The sequence below is a fragment of the Cannabis sativa genome, chromosome 3, assembly GCF_029168945.1.
Source record: "Cannabis sativa cultivar Pink pepper isolate KNU-18-1 chromosome 3, ASM2916894v1, whole genome shotgun sequence".
In the NCBI taxonomy this organism is placed as follows: domain Eukaryota; kingdom Viridiplantae; phylum Streptophyta; class Magnoliopsida; order Rosales; family Cannabaceae; genus Cannabis; species Cannabis sativa.
Genome location: NC_083603.1, coordinates 42,183,904 through 42,207,823, shown reverse-complemented (window position 1 = coordinate 42,207,823; position 23,920 = coordinate 42,183,904). Strand labels below are relative to the sequence as shown.

At 33.8% G+C, this 23,920-nt stretch overlaps 2 protein-coding genes across 2 annotated transcripts; one reads left to right on the top strand and one right to left on the bottom strand.

Annotated features, from left to right (window-relative positions):
• Positions 1 to 4,769: 4,769 nt before the first annotated feature.
• Positions 4,770 to 5,451, top strand: LOC133035462 (uncharacterized). The gene is made up of 2 exons (XM_061111314.1): positions 4,770 to 5,244; positions 5,351 to 5,451. The coding sequence occupies exons 1-2, from the start codon at positions 4,863 to 4,865 to the stop codon at positions 5,383 to 5,385; spliced, it is 417 nt and encodes a 138-aa protein (XP_060967297.1). The 5' UTR covers positions 4,770 to 4,862; the 3' UTR covers positions 5,386 to 5,451.
• Positions 5,452 to 22,810: 17,359 nt separating this feature from the next.
• Positions 22,811 to 23,272, bottom strand: LOC133036080 (uncharacterized mitochondrial protein AtMg01250-like). Its single transcript, XM_061112555.1, has one exon. The coding sequence runs from the start codon at positions 23,270 to 23,272 to the stop codon at positions 22,811 to 22,813; it is 462 nt and encodes a 153-aa protein (XP_060968538.1).
• Between the last annotated feature and the right edge of the window lie 648 nt (positions 23,273 to 23,920).

Sequence of the window (23,920 nt, the reverse complement as noted above, 5' to 3'; positions counted from 1 at the left end):
GCGCGCGTGTGGTGGTCCAGTGTGTGAGTCCTCACCCATGCGCGCAAAACTGGGTACCCCTTGGGGCCCAAACCCATATCTCAAACTTGCACTAGATATACACTTAAAATGTAGTGTTTCTATCCCATGTGGGACTCCTACTCACACACTTCACTTTTCTATTTTTACATATTTCATACAAAGTTCCAACAGAAGCTTAAACATATCCCAATAATTTAAAATACTAACTCAGGTATGTAAAAATTCTCTATTTTTCACAAAGAGTTGAGTCCTGAATTTGAGAGTATATTTTTTGGGATAAATTGGTGTGGAATAGACATGTTGTACAGAAACATAGATTTATTGGATATGGAAGGCTTGCAACTGTGTACATAATATGGAAGGCTTAAAATTTGCAAAGTTATGAGAAAAGCTTTGATTGTTAAACATGCAAAAAGCATTGTATATAATAAGATAAGAAAATTATTGATTGGTTTTGAGCTTTAAAGCCATTGTATTTTTTGTACAGTTGCTTTGCAAGTTGGCCTTTGGGTTTTTTATTTGTTTTTCCTTTGCTTTGTATTGCTTGTTGATAAAAATTAATGAAACTTTCTTAATTACTTACCCAAAAAAGAAAAAAAAAATAGTGTTTATCACCTTATAAGTGGGGACCTTTAATTGTTTTGTGTGTTGTGTTTTGCATCCAATACATAGTTGGTGTTCCTTATGAGAAGGACTTTGTTCATTGATCTTATATTTCTAATGGACGTGGTTTGTCATATTTTGATTTGGTTTATTGCAATGTTTTGTTTTGGCTTCCCTATATTAAACCTAATTGAATGAATATTTCAATTCCTTTTAAAAGAATATATTTATTATATAGAGAGACCAATCCAAATAGATAAAAAAAAAAAACATCCCCAAATTACGCCATATACCATGTAATCTCTTGGTCTCCGACACTCATCCAATCATGATTTTCACTCTATTTATAATTTTCAAATAAATAATTTTAGTTATTTTTTTTAGTTCCATGTATCGGGTTATATCTACAATATGAACAAGTTGGACAAGTAGTTAGATTATTTATATATATAGGGACATGATTTTGTTTCGTAATTGTACTTTTACGGAATTTATTCCGTAATGTATGGCGGCCGTTAGATGAGGGACTTATTTGATTTGAGGGCTGAGATTGATCAAGGGTTAATTAGGGTTAAAAATAGTAACGTACCCTGACACTCGTCTAATATACCGTGAGATCCATCTAATATACCACGAAATACATTCCGTAAAAAGACATCACGGGACAAAATCGTATCCATATATTATATATTTTATGTACATTCGATCAAATAAATTTTTTGATGTTAATATGGTTACAAAAGTGTCACTTACTTACCTTTCATGTCGGTGGGGTACACTATTTTGACTTTCTCTTGATTATTTATATTTCTATATTTGGTTGTTAAATATTTTAATTGAATATTAATAATATTATATATTACTCTCAAATATACTCATGATCATTTAGGGTTAAACATATATTATATATTGAAATTTAATCATGTCATGTCACAAATTGATAAAAATAACATAACACCCACGTCTCTGTGTTTGAGAGATATCATATAATGATGATCGATACAATTGAATATATATATATAAATACTTTATTAGAATATTTTATATATGGAAATTATTTTCTAATTAAGGAAATAATTTTCTATTTAAGGAAATAAATAAATAATTGATTTTCTGATAAATGAATATTTTATATTCATTGAATCTGGACAAAATCAATTATGTAATATTCTATATATGGTCAGATTTCTATATTCATTACCTGATTTGATTTCCTGAATTAATTGTCAAAATATTCTGACAATTAATGTGGCGCAGATACTGATGGAGTATCTCACCTATAAATATAGGGTCTCGGTCCCCGAGCTCCTCACTCATTCTGAAACATTCAGCAAATTCCATCTAAAGAGAGTTGAGAGAGCGAGGAAGCCCGAACTCCAAAACTGAAGCTATCGCAGGGATTGAAGCTCAAAGATCAATGGCTGGAGGTACATCGATCCTTTCATTGCATATATTATTGATATGATTTCATTATATTTTCCGCATTTTCATATCATTGTATATGCTATATTATATACACTATATATATAGTCTAACAGTTGGTATCAGAGCGGATTTATCTCTGCCTTGATTTTATTTGAGTTTCATATATATATATACATACATATACTGTTCATATATATACATATTTGTTTTCGGTTCTGTATATATATATATTTATATTCATACCATTTATATTATATATACTTTTTAATCAGTATATACATATATATATATCTTTTATTGTTCATATATACATATATATTATATACTCATACATTCGTACGTGTATATATATATATTTTATATGTATATATGTTTATATATATATTGTATATTATATATATGTTTTGTCACATAATAATAATCATAATATTCATTTTTTTTATTATGTGATATATACATGCATATATATATATACATGCGTATATATATCGGTCCATGTTTTTGTTTTTTCCTTTTTTCATTTTTCGGTGTTTATTTCGAATTCTATATACATTACTATATTCGTATAGTATTATAGATCGATCTAAGCATTGAAAATTCATTGAAAAACTTAAAGATGGAAAAAATTTTCAGTTAAAACTTTTTCGGACCCGATTAGTTTCGTGATATTAAAGTATATATTTTTTCGTGTTTTCGTGCATAAAATCTATGTGGATCTCTTTATTATTTGATTTAGAACATTTTAGATTTGAAAACACGCAATTTGGTCGTCGGAAACGCAATTTCCGATCGGGTTTGGGTCGGGTTCGACGGACCCGCGTGCAGAAAAACGGGTCAAAATCGACCCGGTTCGCTGAAGAAGACGACGCAAAACGACATGTCGTTTGGAGAAAACGACGTGTCGTTTGGCGTAAAACGACGTGTCGTTTGAATGGCACATTGCAGCTGTCGTTGTTGAAAAACGACATGTCGTTTTTCACATTGTGGAAAACGACATGTCGTTCATACTCTTGTGAATCAGCCCTGCATTGAAAAAACGACGTGTCGTTTTTCTGTTAGGGAAAACGACGTGTCGTTTTCTTCTTCATTTTCAGCCCTTCAAATTTTGGAAAAACGACGTGTCGTTTTGCTCTTTGCAAAAACGACATGTCGTTTGGCAGTATGGATTTTTCAAAAAAAAAAAAAAAAAAAAAAAAAAAAAAAAAAAAAGGGAAAAATTCCGAATTTTTTTATAAATTTTTATTTTTTTGGAATATTAATTATTTTCCCATTTCAGTGTTAATTTAGTCAATAAATTGCATTTAGTTAATTTATCATTTTTGTTTAATACATATATTTAGTATAAATTGAAAATGGAAATTTGTTTAAATTTGGTAATTTATTACATGATTTATTTAGGCATGTAAAAATTGTGCTAATTTGTGCATTTAATTAAATATTACCAAATTTATGCAATTTATTGTCTAAATTAATTTTGAAAAATCTGCCATTAATTTCATATTAAGGAATTTGCATTTAATTAATGATCATACATTAATTGTATTATTTTGTATTTAATTGACAAATTTATGTTTAATGCAATTAATTTAGATTTGTATGATTTAAATGCTATACATAAATTGCTAGATATATTTAGAAATATTCAAACATTAAGATAGGTTGAATATTTTATTTAGCAATTAAGTTTCATAAAACTTCATAAAATTATTCATAAAACTTAATAAAATGAATAAAATATGAATAAAACGTAAGTAGTTTTGTGGTTTGACATAAGAAAACATGAACCTGGGACAAATGCTCATATCTAGAACGGTTTTTAATGATCTTCGGACGACCACACTAGGAGCACTAATCTCAGTGATTGTCTATTATGTTAATAACGAAATTACTTTTAGGTAGAGCCCAATACCTAATGTCTAAAGTGAAAATATAATTTTTTATAATTAGGGAGTAGCCACAGCATCTTTAATTATATAAAATTATATATTAATTAAAATTCACCTTAATGGACAAAACTTGTAATTAATTATTTGGATATAATAATTTTACCCCACAGGGATTTTATTATATTTTTATAATTAATTAGGATAATATATTAAGTTAAATTCTCTTAATTTACCCCACAGGGAGTTATGAGGATTTGAATTAATAGTGTTATCACAAATTTTAATTAAAGATAGATTTCATTCCTCCATTATTTCTAAATTAAATACTTCATTAAATCTATCATAAAGTTCATCCAATTTTATTAGATTTAAAATTTAGCCCACAGGCAATTTTAGATTTAATAAAATTTTCATCTTCATCATGTTTCTACATTGGTAAAACATGAATTCATTAAAGCCTCAATTCTTTTAACATCTAAATTTTTGTAATCCTACTCTCAAGTAGCCTATTTCATCCACCTCTAAATATGCTTTGAAATCACTAGTGAAATCCCCGAGCTTAGGAGTTGACAACTTCAAAATCCGGAAGGAACGAGTTCTTCTCCACCTAGCTTGCACCGACATGGATTATGCAATAAGGAAAGATGAACCACCGCTTATCACCGATACTAGCACTGCTGCCGAGATTGCACTTTGCGTGAAAAGTGGGAGCAATCTAATCGTCTCTCGCATCATGTTCATTATGTCCGGAATTCCTATGGGAATGCGTGGATCGGTGGAGCCACCTGAGAAGGTGAAAGACTTTATCAAAGTTATGGATGAGCGAGCTTTGACACTTCAGATAAATCTTTATTCATCAACCTCATCCAAGAGTTCTCGTCCACAAAACTCACCGGTGTTAAAGGAGTTCGAGAACATATTTCTAAAATGAGGGACATCACTGCTCATTTGAAGAAACTCGACGTTATCATTCCTGATACCTTCCTGGTTCATTACATCCTTCACAATCTTCCTCCACAGTATGGGCCTTTCAAAATTTCCTACAACACACATAAAGAAAAATGGACTATCAATGAATTGATGACCATGTGTGTTCAAGAGGAAGCCAGGCTCCTACAGGAGCAAGGAGAAAGTGTTCACCTGACCACTCAACCTAAGAAACGCAAGCCACTCAAGAAGAACAAAGGGAAAAAGCCCATGGCTCCCAAGGCTGCCATAAAGAAAGATTCCATCAAATGTTTCTTTTGTAAACAAAAGGGACATGCTAAAAGGGAGTGCAGCCAGTTCAAGAAATGGATGGATGACAAAGGTAATCCAATTTCCTTAGTATGTTATGAATCTAATATGGCTAATGTTAATCTTAACACATGGTGGATTGATTAGGTTCAACAATTCACATAACAAATTCCTTGCAGGATATTCAAAATCTAAGGAAGCCAGTGGCAAGTGAGCAAAGCATCTTATCTGGAAACAAGATGGGCTCACATGTGGAAGCTATTGGAACATGCAATTTAGTTTTAAGTAATGGTTTATTTTTAAAGTTAGAAAAGACCTTTTATGTACCAAGTTTCTCTAGAAACTTGATTTCAGTTTCAAGACTTATACCCTTTGGTTTTTCCTTTACATTTTCAGACAAATATTTCAATTTATATTATAAATCTGAATGTGTTGGAAATGGTATTTTGTACGATGGTCTTTACTGCCTTAATTTACAAAATAATACCACTAATAATGTTATGCATGTTCACGCTGGCACTAAGAGATGTGTTATGAAAGAGGATTCCCGTACATTGTGGCACGGAGATTGGGACATATCTCCATTGATAGAATTAAAAGATTGGTAAAAGATGGGGTACTCAATACCTTAGATTTTATCGACTTTGATACTTGTGTGGATTGCATTAAGGGAAAGCAAACCTCCAAGTCCGTCAAAACCGGTGTCCATAGGAGTTACGAAATATTAGAAATCATACATACTGATATATGTAGTCCAGATATGGAGTCACATGGTCAGAAATACTTCATCTCATTCATAGATGATTACTCACGCTACATGTATATCTACTTACTTCATAATAAAAGTGAAGCATTAGATGTCTTTAAGATATTTAAAGCTGAAGTAGAGAAACAATGCAACAAGCAAATTAAGATAGTGAGATCGATAGAGGAGGTGAGTATTATGGTAGATACACGAGAAGATGGACAAGCACCCGGTGCATTTGCGAAGTTTCTTGAAGAAAATGGGATTGTTGCCCATTACACCTTGCCGTACACCCGAGCAAAATGGTGTTGCGAAAGAAGAAACCGAACATTAATGGACATGGTGCGGAGTATGCTTAGTAGCAACTCTAACCTTCCTAAATCCTTGTGGATGAAGCATTAAAGACATCCGTGTACATATTAAACCGAGTTCCAACAAAGGCGGTCTCAAAAACTCCTTTTGAATTATGGAAAGGTTGGAAACCAAGATTGACTCATGTACGCATTTGGGGATGTCCATCCGAAGTCGAATATATAATCCACAAGAGAAGAAATTGGACCCAAGGACCATAAGCGGATTCTTTATAGGGTACGCTGAAAAGTCTAAAGGTTACAAGTTTTATTGTCCATCTCATAGCACAAGAATTGTGGAATCAAGGAATGCAAAATTTCTTGAGAATGCCTTGATCGATGGGAGTGATCAATCAAAGGACTTAGGTCCTGAGAAAGATCCTTCAGAACCTTCCACTTCAAAAGCAAGATTGATAATGGTTAACACTCCTATAGTTCAAACGAATGTTGAACAACCATTACCAATCACTGAAGATCCACAAGTTGGTAATGATAATCCAAGAGGATCAAAATGTTCAAGAGTTGCTCGCAACCGTTGAACAACCCGCCGAACTCCGCCGTCGCTCCACAAGCGCCTGTTGGTGAAGTCTTAAGAAGATCTACTAGACCTATCAAACCAAGGATTTATAAAGACTATGTTGTGTATTTATTAGAATATGATATTGGAATTGGAAATGATCCAGAAACGTTTTTACAAGCTATGAACAGTAGAGAATCAAAATTGTGGTACAATGCTATGGATGATGAAATGAATTCTATGAGGTGCAACAGAGTCTGGGAACTTGTAAAGTTGCCTAATGGGGCGAGAGCCATTGGCGTAAATGGGTCTATAAAACTAAGAAAGACTCATTAGGCAACACTGAGAGGTACAAAGCGAGACTTGTTGCTAAAGGATTCACTCAAGAGGAAGGAATTGACTATACAGAGACTTTTTCTCCTGTATCAAAGAAAGATTCCCTGAGAGTCATCTTGGCATTAGTTGCTCATTTTGATTTAGAGCTGGAGCGGATGGATGTAAAAGCGCTTTTCGAATGGTGATCTAGAGGAGGAGGTATACATGAAACAACCAGAAGGATTCTCCTCTAGTGAAGGTCAGGATTTGGTATGCAAGCTCAAGAAGTCCATCTATGGATTAAAACAAGCATCCCGCCAATGGTATTTAAAATTTCATGATGTCATCTCTTCCTTTGGATTTGAAGAGAATGTCATGGATCAATGCATATACACGAAGGAAAGTGGGAGTAAGATCTCGTTTTCTTGTTTTATATGTGGACGATATTCTTCTTGCATCCAATGATAAAGGGTTGCTACGTGAAGTGAAACAATTTCTTTCAAAGAACTTTGAGATGAAAGACATGGGTGAAGCATCCTATGTCATAGGCATTAAGATTCATAGAGATAGATACCGAGGTATCTTAGGTTTATCTCAAGAAGCCTACATCAACGAGTTTTAGAAAGATTTCATATGAAAGATTGTTCACCGAGCGTTGCTCCAATTATGAAGGGTGATAAATTAAATTTGAGCCAGTGCCCAAAGAATGATTTTGAAAGAGAACAAATGAAGAACATTCCTTATGCTTCTGCTGTCGGAAGCCTAATGTATGCTCAGGTGTGCACAAGACCCGACATTGCTTATTCTGTCGGAATGTTAGGAAGATTTCAGAGTAACCCGGGGATAGACCACTGGAAAGCTGCAAAGAAAGTTATGAGGTATCTTCAGGGTACTAAGGATTACAAACTGATGTTCAAACGAACTGACAATCTAGAAGTAGTTGGCTACTCAGACTCGATTTATTTGGTTGCACCGATTCACGTAAATCTACATCCGGTTACGTGTTTATGTTTGTTGGTGGAGCCGTGTCTGGAGGAGTAACAAACAAACCTTGACCGCTACTTCTACTATGGAGGCCGAGTTCGTTTCTTGCTTTGAGGCTACATCACATGGTGTATGGCTAAAGAGTTTCATTTCAGGCCTTAGAGTGGTTGATTCCATTGCAAGGCCGCTAAAGATGTTCTCGTGACAATTCGAGTGCGTTTTCATGGCTAAGAACAACAAAAGTGGAAGTCGAAGCAAGCACATCGACATTAAGTACTTAGCTATTAGAGAACGTGTTAAGGAAAATAAAGTGGTCATTCAACACATTAGCACTGAATTGATGATTGCCGATCCTATGACAAAAAGCTTGCCACCTCATAAATTCAAGGATCATGTAGAGAACATGGGACTTGGTTCCCTTATGTAATTTGTACAAATAAAGTTATTATTAATGAAACTCTTATTTTGATTTTTCTCATATTTATGCGCATCTTAATTTTACATTTGAGAAAAATTTCAGAGGACCTAAATAAACATAAGGTTTAAGGTTTATTCACTTAAGTACATTGCCACATAAAGTACATTGTTATATAATAAATGTATTGTAATACATGGAAGATAATACTCGATTCATAATGAGGACATGTCGCTATGATTCGTATGTTTATTATATAATGAGGAACGTTGGGTTTGAATATTTTAGTTTAAATGCTGACCAAGTGGGAGAATATTAGAATATTTTATATATGGAAATTATTTTCTAATTAAGGAAATAATTTTCTATTTAAGGAAATAAATAAATAATTGATTTTCTGATAAATGAATATTTTATATTCATTGAATCTGGACAAAATCAATTATGTAATATTCTATATATGGTCAGATTTCTATATTCATTACCTGATTTGATTTCCTGAATTAATTGTCAAAATATTCTGACAATTAATGTGGCGCAGATACTGATGGAGTATCTCGCCTATAAATATAGGGTCTCGGTCCCCGAGCTCCTCACTCATTCTGAAACATTCAGCAAATTCCATCTAAAGAGAGTTGAGAGAGCGAGGAAGCCCGAACTCCAAAACTGAAGCTATCGCAGGGATTGAAGCTCAAAGATCAATGGCTGGAGGTACATCGATCCTTTCATTGCATATATTATTGATATGATTTCATTATATTTTCCGCATTTTCATATCATTGTATATGCTATATTATATACACTATATATATAGTCTAACATACTTTTGTTGATTTTTCTCATACTATTAACCCACAAATATATAAAAAAGTTAAAACCTCACATCTTAATGTCTCATATATAGAGTCAAAATTCTAATCAGCTTTGTTTTCTCTCTTATGCTTTCTAACCTAGCTAGCTAGGACTAGCTTGGACCTTAGTTTTTATTTTAATCTTTTGTAGGGTTAAAAAGAAAGTAGATATACATAAAACCTGTGTTATTTGTTTTGTTTAGGGTAAATATCATTTTAGATCCTGTGTTTTATAAAAATTATTAACTATATTTTATTTTGTTAAATGACAAAATAGATTATATATTTATAAAATTGTACAAATAGGATCCTGAACATGATTTTTCGTCAAAATAAAATTTAATAATAATCTGATCTAAAAATATTATGACAAAACTGGTTATATTTTCTGTATCTGTTCGCGTTAGAAATTATCTTAAAGTTAGTTATATTAAAAAATAAAATTGTTGAAAATTGAGCTCAGGGTACTATTTTTACTATTTTGAAAAATATAAGGTCTATTTTATAATTTAACAAAATAGAGAGTCTAATTGATAACTTTTGCAAAACACAGAATTCAGAATAGTATTTACCTTTTTTATATAAACTATTACAGAGATCCTTTGGCGTCGGTTTTGAGCTAATATATTCGTTTATTGTGTCACCTCTAATAATGAACATGTATATATTATACTATTGTGACACGAAAATTGGGAAGTGTTTGCTTTGCATCAGTTAAAAACCACAACAAATACATCGTCTGTTATAAACCAACGCAAAAACTCTATATTAATCAATTGCATCGATTAATAGGAAAAAAAGTCATTTTTGTGGTAGTGTTGTAAAAAGAAAAAAAAAAAGAATTATGTAATGCATGTATGACAATTAATTCATATTAATTAGATAATTTTGGAGTTTATATATAGAACAAGTGGGACTAAAGTACTAAAAATTGGGACAGCCCATGCCCTTTAGGTGTAAGAAGATATGGACACCACCCTATTAAATCATTGTCACCCTTTTATTATCTTCTTAATTTATTTCAATTTTCTTTTCTTTAATTAATAGATGACAAAAGAGACAAGCCAATTCAATAGCTAAGGGGGTCGGAGCCATGCGGCCTTGCCCCTCCTCCATGGCCCAACCCGGCCCGCAGTGGAGCCCACTCATAAACCGGTCCCATGCGCCCCCGTCTGCACCGCCCTAACACCACCGCAAAACCCCCTACTGGTCCCCGCACCCTGGCCTTGGCTCTTTGCTAAAGTCTCTCCAAAACTATACTATATAATATTTAATCATTGAATACATCTATAACATATGTATATTATTATTATTATTATTATTATAGGTCCTTTGTTGCCTCATGTACGTCTTTATCTTTAATTTAATGGGCCAAAGTAAAATATATATATATATATATCTTTATATATTAAAAGTGTCTATCTAACGGTATTTCTTGGTTTAACAGAATATACTTAAAAATAAAAGAATATTCTGTTAAATTTAACGATTATGTTTGATCTCCCGTTAACAAATAAACCCAATAATTAAACCAAAAAATTAAACAATCTTTTAAATATTAATAATCTCTTTTTAAATTAAAAAAATCATCTTAGCCACATATCTCTCTAACAAACCTATCTTGTGAGAATATTAATAATTTTTTATTTATATATGAAATGAGATAATAGAATTTTTTTTAATTAGAAGATTAATGTACATTTTACTATTAATAACATATATTATTCTAACACAACTATGTTTTACTTACTAAATATACTGACACATATTTTATTTTTATAAAACAAATCGTTCAAATAATTATACTATTTTAATTATTAATTCAAATAAAAAACTAAAATATTAAATAAAATTAACACTACGTGGCTTGGCACGTAACAATCACCTAGTATATATATAACCAAAAAATTGTAAGGAAATAAGATTTGGAATTGAGAGATATATATTGCTATATTTGTTGTTTTCTAAGTGAACAAAGGCAGTCGGAAACATCACCTCAGTTTGTGTTTTCTGTCGTCTTTTAGATGTTTTCCGAGAAATATATATATATTATTTTGTTATTATATTGGGTCATGATCATCAGAGAAAGTAAAATAATTTCAACAGATTATATGTAATAAGTTGTGATAGCAATTTGTAGAAAAATCTCGAACAATCTAATTTGAAAACATTATACAATATTGTACGTATCCTCATTTTTTAATTTTTTTTTTTTTGAAATTTAGCTAAAATTTATTAGTCATTGTCAAAAATAAACTTTGAAAGGCCAAACAAGATTAATTTGTATTGGAGACAAGTGGTGAAGGTGAATGTGTGTGGGATGTTGCTACTAAATAGAATTGTGGATAAGATGAATACATAATGATTACTTGAAAGGATAGAGATGGTGGAGTTATGAATATCCTCTAATGAAGATTGTTAGGTTAACTTTAGTTTAAGTTTCGGGTCATTTTTTTAGGGTATTTTTTGTTTATAGTTTTATGACTGTTTTATGCTTGATTCTCTTTATTTCAAGTCCCCGGACGTTTAAAGGAAGTATTCGTGAGAATAGAGTGGACAAAAGAGGAAAGAGTTGAGAAAAGAACTAAAGTCCTTTTTCTGGCAAAGCTCGTCGCAGTGACCGTTCTTCCTAGTCGCGGCGGAGAATGGGAGAGAGAAAATTAATTTGAGATGTCGTGGCCGCCGCGACTACGGGTTTGGTGGTCGCGGAGAAGCCTTCTTGACGAGTTATGAGCAATTTCGTATTTTCACGAATTTCAAAAGGAAAACTTTACTCATTTAGGGGCTCGTGATTTTTTTGAAGATTATTCAAAATTGGAAACCTAGAAACAGAGAAGAGAACTTCAAGAGCGGCTTGTCGCGATCCGAATCAATTTCTCCAACCAGTTCTTTCTTCTCTCTTAAATTTCTACGATATTTTTTGTTTTAAATTTGATTATGGGATTTGATTATGGTGATTATGAACTAAGGTGACGTTTGGTTGGGAGGAATGAAAACATAGGAATGGGAATGGTGAATATGAATGAAATGGAATAAAATTTAAAAAACATAAAAAAATTGATAAATAAATTATTAAATTTTTTTCTCATCATGCATTAAAATGGTCTTTCTTTCTATTTTGAGATGGAATAGACATTCCACCAAAATAGTGGAAAGGCCATGCCATTGGAATGACATTCTAATATTATATAATATGCAACCAAACAAAAGAATAGAATGAAAATTGTTTCTTTTCCATTACATTCTATTTCATTACCTCCACATAAACTCCTATTTGGGGAGATGATGACTGTTGATTGACATTATTTCTTGAGTTAATAATAATTACTATTTCTTCTTTCTTGATTGTGAATTTATCTATATTTGAGCTTAATTTCATGTTTGAGATTGATCACCTTAGGCATGTTTTATGGTCCAAATTCAAAATGTGAAAAGTGAGTTTTGGGAATACTAAAATTGGATAACTAGATTTTGATGTGAAACGAAAGTATTTGCATAGCTTTTGTGACATTTAGATTATTTTTTAATGCAGATCATATGTTGGTCTATCTCAGAGATCATTAGATAACACATGATTTAGGACCTAAAAGATCTGAAAAGAGTTATGTTAATTCTATAATCTGTCATTCACATTAAAAAAGAAGAATAGTAATTAGCATTAACAAGTGAATAATTTTAGCAACGAGATACTTTTCCCTAATTTCTCATCTTTGATTAAACCCTTTTATTACTTAATTTTATTTTCTGGTTTTCTTTATTTTTATTATTCAACAAAATTATTAGTTACCAAACACCAATACGAGTCTAATTTAGTGGTATTCAGTTTAATTCCCTGTGGGATTGACCTCACATGTGTGAGTACTACTTGATTACGTGCACTTGCGTAGCTGTTTATAATTTGCATAACAAAGATAGCTGGTATTAGAGACAAGTAGTGAAGGTGAACAGAAAATAAACTAGTATATGACTGAACAACAAATGAATCATTGTAAATACACAATTAACTTGGGTTACTCTGTGTTGTCCTCTTCGATTGAGAGAGTAAAATGGTATGGTCATGTGTGGGGATTATTCATTGTTTTGAAACATCGATTCATTTTGTGGCTGGCAATACTAGATCGGTTATACACTAGAGAAAGACTAATCTGATTCAAAGTTAGCCTAAAATCATCATGTCCTGTGTTGTGGGCTTCATGTTGAGGATACCAAGCATCAAATTTTTGAGTGTTTCTATAGTAGAAGATGTTTGGATATTGTGGGCTTTGATTTTTAGAGAGAAGCTCTGACTTGTGGGTAGTTTTTTGAATATGAAAAATAAGCTAAGGGAGCTCTTTTTTTCATTGGTGAAGAAGATCCACATAAATAGGAATAAAATAACAAAAAATATAAATTGGATATTTTTGACTGTAGCTAATGATCTAATGATGAAAATTAGTTTTTAAAGTTGATAGTCATTTTTTGGAGCCCGACAGGACCCACTGCGGGTAACATGGAGCTTATTTTTCGTAACTCCCTTAGCGGTAAAATTTAAGATCGATGACTTCAGAATTACAATTGAAGTGTCACACATTACTTGATAGTGAATTAGATTCAAATTGAAAGTTTAATCACGTCAATCGAATCAATATTGAGTGAGTTATGGGCATTTTACTGAAGGTAGTTCATAACCTAACGCCCAGGTTGACATCCACCGCCCAGGTTGACATCCACTGCCCAGGTTGAAATCCTAGCGCCTAGGTTGACATATGACGCCAATCTAGATGCTAGATAAGTGGAAAAGTATCCAAGGGATGTACTTTATGATGTCTAAGTGATATTTTGACATTACTTAGTCTATTTTTGTGTTTTGACAAAGCATGTCACCAGTTCTCGGAGATGTTGATCTTCATTTTGAAGTGAGTTTCCCATGTTGGAAACGAGAAATGAGAAGTTGTGAATTTGACTTCTCTGACTTCATGGATTTTTAGTTATTTTGAAAAACTAGACACACGGTCAAAGCAGAATCAGAATCGAATAAGCAGAACCTAGCGGACCAGGCCATTTATCAACCTGGGCATTGGGTACTTCATTTTGAGCTCCTGAGAAGTCGTTTTAATACTTCCAAGGCTCTTGAACTTGAGAACGAGGTCTCCTACCCCATTTTTTGACCATTTTGAATTCAATGGTTAAATCAAATTTGGCATTTGAATGATCAAAATCAGTGCACCAGGTTAATTGTTAACCTGGGCGTTGGGCATTCACAAAAAATTATGGTACACGAGAGCCATATATGTCACATACACCTTGATATACGGGAGTCAAGTGTTACCCTGGTATACGGGAACCAGAAGTTACATGGAAATTCAAATATTTGCACACCTGAGTTACTATTTCTATGATTTAATGAAACGTTGATGTTATCCTTAATAACCCAATTTCTAAATCCTGAAGTGTTAGTGCCAATGCTGGTTAGTACATTAAGTTGATCAACTACACATACAGACTATTTGCATACCAAAATTAAGCACTATTATGATTTGATATATAAACACTTGAGGTCATACAAGAATATAATGACCAAGTTTATAAAGCTAAAGTGCTACTGCAAGTGCTCCTCCGCAGATCACTAATAGTGAATTAATTGTGACATATAAACATTAAAAGGGTTATTTGTAGTAGTGAATTTGTTGAAATAAATCTCCACATGCACTGTCCAGATCAACATTGTTTAACAAGAAATACAAAGTATTAAACCTTAGGGGCCTTCGGCCTCTAACAACCTACTGTGACAAAACTTGTAGTTGGTTGCAAAGTTTGTTAAAACTGTTGCAACTAACTCCCAGCTCTCTCTTCTACTCTACAGTTATACATACATGCAAATCAAATTGAAAAATAGAGATCAGATTAGGAAAATTTAGAGAGGAAGAGTGAAACGCCCTAAATAATTAGGCACGCTACCCAAAATGCTTATGAAACCCTAATCCCCTAATCGGGATTACTAATTAAAATAGCGCAGAATTTAAACTTTTATATTAAACAGACTGAAAATAAACTTGTAATATATTTAAACTTTTCAAAATAGTTGGGATCCCAAAAATATTTACAAACTTATTACAAGTTCTTTCTTACTAGCCGACCTAAGCGGCAAAACAGAATACAAAAGTCAACACTGTTAGACCCATAACCCGCTTGGTCTGAAGTGGCACGAACATGTACATTCTTCGCCCTGCTCCTAAAACTCATGGCTGATCAACTAATGCCTTACCCTTTCCTGCACAGTAGAGCACCCGTGAGCCAAGCCCAGCAAGACAGTATAAATCATAACAAATATATTATGCTCATTCACATATGTCTGTATAGCACAGACCTGATCATTATTTCATCATGCCCATTTATGTCTACGTGGCGTAGACCTATGTGTTGCGCTCACACATCTAATTAAATCTACATGACGTAGACCCACGTGTTACTCTCACACGTCTAAATACATTAAGGCCTTAGAAGTGGTTCATCTCGGTTATGAGTACCGAGTCCAACCTGATTATGCCTTGAGCGCATAATTCCTAAATCTCATTTCAATTAACATGGCATGACATTTATACACATATATCATTATGGTAATAACCCTAGGCTATTAGACCGGTCCTATTAGGGTAATAACCCTAATCCCGGTTACTGAACATTCATGCATATCATTCTCAATATAAGCGCCACTGCGCATACTCTACGTGCTAATCACTGTCTTACCTGTTTTCCCGCAATAGTAGAGATTCCAAATCCCCGGGTGCTCCTGACCAGGTGCCGGTAATCCTAGTCACACACAATCCGAGATTTTCACAAATAGGGTTAACTCCTGATTTCACATTCATAAAATAAATTCATGGCATTTCAAATACAAATAATCACATAGAGCTTGAAAAGAGCTTTCCAACGGTATAAAGAACGTCCCAAACGGAGTCCCGAGTCAAAAGTTATAGCCAAAACAAAATTCAGCATTTCCCGATGAACTCCAACCGGAATTCCGGATGGAGCAGCCCTGAACCAACCAGAGTTCCGGTTGTCTGGGCAGAGAACACGAAATTTCTCAATCTTTAAACCCCCAAAACTCACTCAAATCATCCCCAAACATTCCCAAACTTTACAGAGCATCAATATATGTCATAATAAACATATTCCACAACTTAAACACAACAATTGCACTAAAAATCAAAAAGTGTCATTAAAGCACCAAGCTTGAGTTCCATGAACTCAAGCTTGCTTTTCACAACCAAATTCACAATTAATCCACTTACAGCAGCTAGCAAATATTATAGGATTAAAAACATATATCTCATGCATCCAAAATCCCACAATTAAACACAAATCATGACTTTAACTCATAAAATCCAAGCTCTTGAACTAAAGCTTCAAAACCATGCATCCCAACTATTTTTCCAGCAACAATCATCATCAAATACTTTGAATTCAAGATAAACAAGAAACCCTAGAACTCCATCTAGAGCTCAAACAACCAACACACAAAGAATTCAAGCAAAACTCACTTAAATTAACAAAAGAACATCATCTCATGCAACATGGAATTATCATCTTCATTACCATCATATTCATGCATTTTCAACACTAAAATTCAGCAAGCAAAATGAGAATCAAAGTTATGAAGACTACCTCAACTTCCAATTCAAAGCTTAGCACAATTAATCCTTAAGCATCAAGCTCCAAAACAAGCCAAAAATCAAGCTTTCTTCTCAAAAATCAAGTTTGAAGATGAAGAGGGTTAGAGAGGATGAGAGGGTCGGGTGAGAGAAAGAAAAGACCAGAAATTAACATTTCATTTCCTCAAAAATCACATTTTCCAAACATAATAATTAGGGGTCAAATGACCAAAATGCCCTTAGGGCTTAAATACCCACATACACCCTCACAAGGGTAAAATAGTCATTCAATACTCAATTAATTTCAAATAAATTTCAGATTATCATTCATCAAATAAAATTCCAAATAATCAATCCAATTTACATTTCGGGCCCGAACCCAGTTCGGCCCGAAATTCCCAATTGTGACTATACCGCGCTAACCTGTCAGAACACACCTGAAAAGACAACACAGGCATACTATATAATAATATAGTTCTATTAAGCACGTAATTAAATTAATTTCATCATATTACCGTTCTCGGGTCATAATTACCAAAATGCCCCTGGCTCACCAACGGGGTCTTTAATATATTAAAATTCATATAAAATCACATATATTGAACTATATAATAATATAATTCCTCAATTATACATAATTATCTAGTTAGGGTTTTGCTAATCCATTTCTTAATTCCGGGTATTACAAAGAGACTTACAGAGGTTAAGTCTTGGAGCCCGAGGTTTAGGGTTCGGAGATCCAAACCAAGAAGAAGACTTACACGGAGAAAAGAAGAAGAAGGAGTTAGTAAGATATTCAGAGAGAAAGAGAGAAAATAAACATTGTAAATGAAATGGATTACCAATCGTACCTGTGATTTGGAATCCTGCTTTGTAACTCTTTGATCTTAAAGATCTAATAGTGGAAACGAGCTTTTCTAAGGCAAGCTCGAAGAGGATGTACCCAGCAACATTTGGGGAACCTCTATAAAATTTTGGTGCACTCTTTCTATTTTTCTTTTTGCTCTTACTATTATTGTTATCTGTTTGTGTATGGATTTAGGGTTGTTTTTTATCTGGGATGGGATATATTGGATTTCTGGGTTTGAGTTGCAGCCTTTGAGTTTCTTTAGAAGAAACTCGAAGCTCTGCTAGGGTTTAAAGTTTTGTTTTGTGTTTCTGTGCATATGTTTAGTTTTAGAGGGTTTGAATGGTTATGTTGGGGTTGGGTTCAAACGACTTAGCATTTTTGAATAGCTCATGTCGTTTTACTCAGAAATCAAAAGAATCAACTGTGCTTTGACTTAGAGTGGAAGGTATATTTTGACCTTGGAAAACACTTGATTCATTTATTGTAACGTCCCAGCTTCAAGCCTCCATTGGGTCCTTACACCCACGGAATGAATGGCTCTTATACACGAGTACGTCACTCTGGCTGCTTCATGGACTGACGACTGACCCTACAGACCAACACGGGTGTTTCCAGCATGCTTTATCCTCACTCGCACGCTTCTTGGGAAAACTTCCCAGGAGGTCACCCATCCTTAAATTACCCCAGGCCAAGCACGCTTAACTGTGGAGTTCTTTCGAGATGGGCTACCGAAAAACAAGATACACCTTGTTGATATAGGTAGTACCAATTAATCCATTTAAGCTCTTTTCAACTGTGTAGTCCCATACCCACACAGCCTCAGAATCATCCCACTTGACCTTCCCCAAGCGATGTGGGATTGTACAGCTTACCCGATATTTCCCCTTACGGATCACGGGACTACTGGCTGTCACATTTATGTTGTGTGTAGGTTATTACAAAGGTAAATTTCTGACAGAATTAATTGTTTTGTATGTTTTTAATGAACATTAATGGTAGTATTGACTTCTATAACTAATTTTCACCTTGTGCACTAGATCACAAATACAAAAATTTGGCTGAAAATAGCTTCATGGTATATTTTGAGCAAGATTTAACTAATTATATGCATTATTTATTGGAGATGGTTTAACTTAGCAAATTATTAAAACGTAAATAAAAAATTAAAAAGGAATATAATACCTAGCTATGCAAAGTGAAAAATATGTGTTTCTTTTAATCACAAACAACAACACTACAAGATAAAGTTACTTACAAAACTTTAGTTATAGCTTCCACTCACTTGCTATCTTTTTTACTCAAATTCTTAGTATTCAAAGAGTTCAATTTAGCACGAACACTATTATCAATACAATTAAAAGTAACCTTAAGAGTAGGTAGCTTTTGATCCCAAAGCATCTTGTTTCGAGCATACCAAATGTGATAAATCGTGGATTTAATGACACTCATAAGAACCTTTCTTTTAATTTAGAAGCTTTTGTCTTCTGAATCCACTTTAGGACATCATGAAGCTTTTTTCCAACTAGAAATAATCTAAAGCCAAATGTTTTGAACAACCATATTGCTATAAATACAATCAAAGAAGAGATGAGAATGGTTCTCCATTCCACTTCCACACAATAAATCACAAGGATGTTCAAAGTTGATCACAAAGGACTCTTCAAAGCTAGCCGACTTATGAACCTATATTTTAGAATGTAAAACATATCCCAAATACCATCATAACACCATCTAACAATAATTCCTTAAGACAAAAGTCTTCTTGGGTGAATAAATTATTTTATCCTTTCTGAAAAATATTAATAAGGCTAATTATGATTTTTTTCCCCCGAATTTTGATATGTACCAAATCATGCCCCCTGAACTTTTTTGGCCGTTAAAAATTCCCCATGAACTATTGAGATTGTTAGATTTAAGGATTTTTGTCTAATTTTAGTAAAAAAATTCTAATATGGATGAAAGTTCAGGGGGCATGATTTAGTACATATCAAAGTTTGAGGGGCATGATTTGGTAGATATCAAAGTTTGGGGAGTATGGTTTAGTATGTTAACAATTACTGAAACAGTAATTAAATGAAATTAGACAAAAGTCCTTAAATAATCTAACAATCTCAATAATTTAAGGGGAATTTTTAACGGCAAAAAAAATTCAAGAAGTATGATCTGGTACATGTTAAGAGTAAAGAAATTCTAATTAGCCTAATAATAATAATAATAATAATAATAATAATAATAATAATTGGTTACGTGGTGGAGTTTTTAATTACTGCATGCATGGGATGACTTAAGAAATTTACTGAAAAGTGAAAATGACAATACTCGTCGGAAATTGCATGTAAGAAAGGACAAGCTATAGGCAGAGAGGTCAGTAGATGTAGATATTGCATCATATCATTATCATCATATGGTAATAATTATTGTTTTTGGAAATTGTAGACTTCTACTCTACTCCAAACCTATCACTCCATCGATTCCATCATATTTATTTAATTTAATTATATTTTTCTTAATTAATTATAATTTTATTGGTAAAATTTGACTCATCAAGAAAAAAGGTACGTTGACTGTTCAGTACTTTACGTAAACGTCATGCATATTTTAGTGTATCGGTCTCATAATAATTCTACTTTCACTTATATATTAACGTTGGAATTATTAATAATATATATTATTTTTTTTTGAATAAAAAACAAAACGTTCGGAATAATATTAATATATAATCAAAAGGGGAAATATATAAACACAATAACTTATAAATGGATGTGCTCAAACGTGCATAAATATAGTAGTTAAATTAATTAAGAAAGAGTAATCCATAATTAGTATACACAGGCACGTAATATATATAAATAATATTTAGTTATATATTTATTAATTGTTAGAGTTACGTGTAGAAGATTATCTTGGAATAAGTTAAATTCATGTTATTAATAATTTAATAAAACAATTAATTGACATGCATGATCTCCGAAATATTATTAATAAATTATATTTAGTTAAAAATTTTAATTACAAAATATATATGGTATTGCTATTGAGTATTAGTAATGTTCAACACTTTTAATAGATGGTATGTTATGATTGGTTAGCGATATTTTTTTTTTTTTTTTTGAATGAAAGTAGATAACTTCATTAAGAAAGAATAGCCAAATCGGCCATTACAGCATTGTTGATAACATCAGGAACATTGCTATCAACAAAATTACAATCTGACCAAAAACAAGCGCCACGAGCAAGGCAATGAGCGGCGTTGTTAGCAGATCGTTTGACAAAACAAACATTAACAAAAGGCAAAGACTTTAAAAGATTACGACAATATGTTATAGTGGATCCAAACAAAGATTGCATGACCACATTACTTTGGAGAGCTTGAACAACCACAAGTGAATCGGTTTCCAAAATAACATGTTCCCATCCTTTCGTTTTTATCCAACTCAAAGCTTCTTTGACACCAAAAGCCTCCACTAAGCTGGGTTGAACACAGCCCGGTTTGTGCAAACAAAAAGCTTCAATGAACTGGCCATTAGCATCACGGGCGAGACCCCCTAAGCCGAAAGAATTAGATGCAGAAAATAGAGCACCATCAATGTTTACCTTCAAAAAACCAGCTGCAGGTGGAGTCCAATTGTTGCTGAGATTGCTGGTGTCGTTGATGACAGCAGGAAGTGGAGAGAACCTGTTTGCAGCAGCTGATTTCCATTGGTTCAACACGGTTCTTGCTGAGTTTATCACTTCCACGGCTGTAGTAACATTTTTATTCCAAAGCAACTCATTCCTTGCTTTCCAAACAGCCCAAGACACCATAATAGCCTCTTCCAACACCACGGTTTGACCATTATTCAAAATTTTCTCCACGCAGGTCTCAAAATCTGATGCCACAAAAGCACCAGTAGGCACACAAGACAAGTTCCAAACTGATCTAGCAAAAGAGCAGGATACCAACACATGGTAAATCGATTCCTCCTCAACGTTGCAGCAGACGCAATTCAATTGCACAGGTACATGTTTGGTGTAGAGCTGAGTACGAGTGGGAAGACAACCGGTTATGGCTTTCCAAGCAAAATGAATAACCTTAGGCGGTACTTTAAGTTTCCATAAAGATCGCCAAAGATTCGATTCCATATCAGCGGACCATCTTCCTTTCGAAACTTGCAGCCATTGGTAACAACTCTTGACAGAGTAAAACCCAGAATTTTCATGTTGCCAATACCATACATCAGCCACTTCATTAATATTGATGGGAATGTTCTTAATAAGCTCACGATCTCGTTGCTGAAATAGATCATCAATTACTTCCAAATCCCATTGATCCCTCTCAATAGTCATGAGCTGATTGACCGTAGCCCCCACAAGGCCTGGATGTGTGCTTAAAACACACGGATCAGTCGGGTCAGGTAGCCAAGGAGTATGCAAAATAGGCACAGTGAAACCAGCGCCAATGCGTATCCGAGCTCCAGCTGCAACAATCGATTGTGTTTCATAGATACTCCGCCAAATGAAGCTAGGATTGTTGCCAATCTCAGCAGTAAGGAAAGAACCATGAGGGAAATATCTACTCTTATAAATTCGGCCAACAAGGGACTGCTCATTAGTTAATAATCGCCAAGCTTGTTTGCCCAAAAGAGATAAGTTATAGTCATGTAAATTCCTAAAACCAATCCCTCCTGAACTTTTGTGTTTGCTTAAGCGATCCCAACTCATCCAGCTTATACCTCTAGCTTTTTTAGAATTACCCCACCAATACTTAGCCATGAGCTTCTCAAGTGCTCCACATGTTTCAAGTGGAATAAGGAACACTGACATAGCGTAGCTTGGGAGTGCTTGGGCTACCGTCTTCAGCAAAACTTCGCGACCAACTTTAGAGAGAAACTTGCCTTCCCAACTAAGAATTCTTTTTTCCATCTTTTCCTTTAGAAAGCCAAGAATAGCTGTCTTCTTACGACCCATAATACAAGGAAGACCAAGATAGAAGCTATTTTCATCAGCAGCTACCATTCCCAAACGGTTGCACAATCTGTCTTCGCAAATCCATCGGAGTATTAGCACTAAAAAAGATAGAAGATTTCGCATAGTTTACCCTTTGACCCGAAGCAGCTTCAAACAAATTAAGCAAACGAAGGACATTTTGAGCCTCTTCCTCAGTAGCACGACAGTAAATGTAGCTATCATCAGCGAATAGCATATGTGAGATAGTTGGAGCTCCATTAGCTACTTTACAGCCCTTCAATTCACCATTTCTTTCGAATTGCTTGATCAAAGAAGAAAAACCTTCAGCACAAAGAAGGAATAGGTAAGGTGACAGGGGGTCACCTTGTCTAATACCGCGAGTCGGAGTAATAGGACCCATACTCCGACCACTATGGACAACCGTATACTTCACATTCATCACTGTTGCCATCATAAGATCAACCCACCGAGGGTGGAAGCCCATACGAAGCATCATAGCTTTCAAAAATCCCTATTCAATGCGATCATAAGCTTTGCTTAAGTCCAACTTTAGAGCCATAAATCCCGTCTTCCCTTTACGCTTGCGTTTGAGGTAATGCATAACCTCAAAAGCAATCATAATGTTGTCAGAGATAAGACGCCCCGCTATGAAAGCAGATTGATTTTCAGAAATAACACAAGGCAATAAAGGCTTGAGTCGATTCGCGAGTACTTTAGACACAACTTTGTAAGCCACATTACACAACGAGATAGGCCTTAATTCACTCATAGTGGTAACATGCTTTTTCTTAGGAATGAGAACAATGTTGGTTTGATTCAAATCAGCAGGAAAAGAACAAGTCTCAAAGAAGTCGACAACTTAAGATATAACATCCACACCAACAACATCCCAATACTTTTGATAAAACCCAGGTGTCATTCCATCAGGTCCAGGCGACTTATCAGGATGCATTTGGAACAAAGCTTTTCTAATCTCCTCAGGTGTAACTTGTTGTAACAAAGAGTCATTCTGAGCATTAGTAATAGTCGACCGAATACCACTTACCACAGGATCAAAATTAGAACTAGTGGAAGTAAATATATCAGAGAAATAATCAACAATAACATCTGAAAGACCCCCTTCCCAATCAACCCACACGCCTGA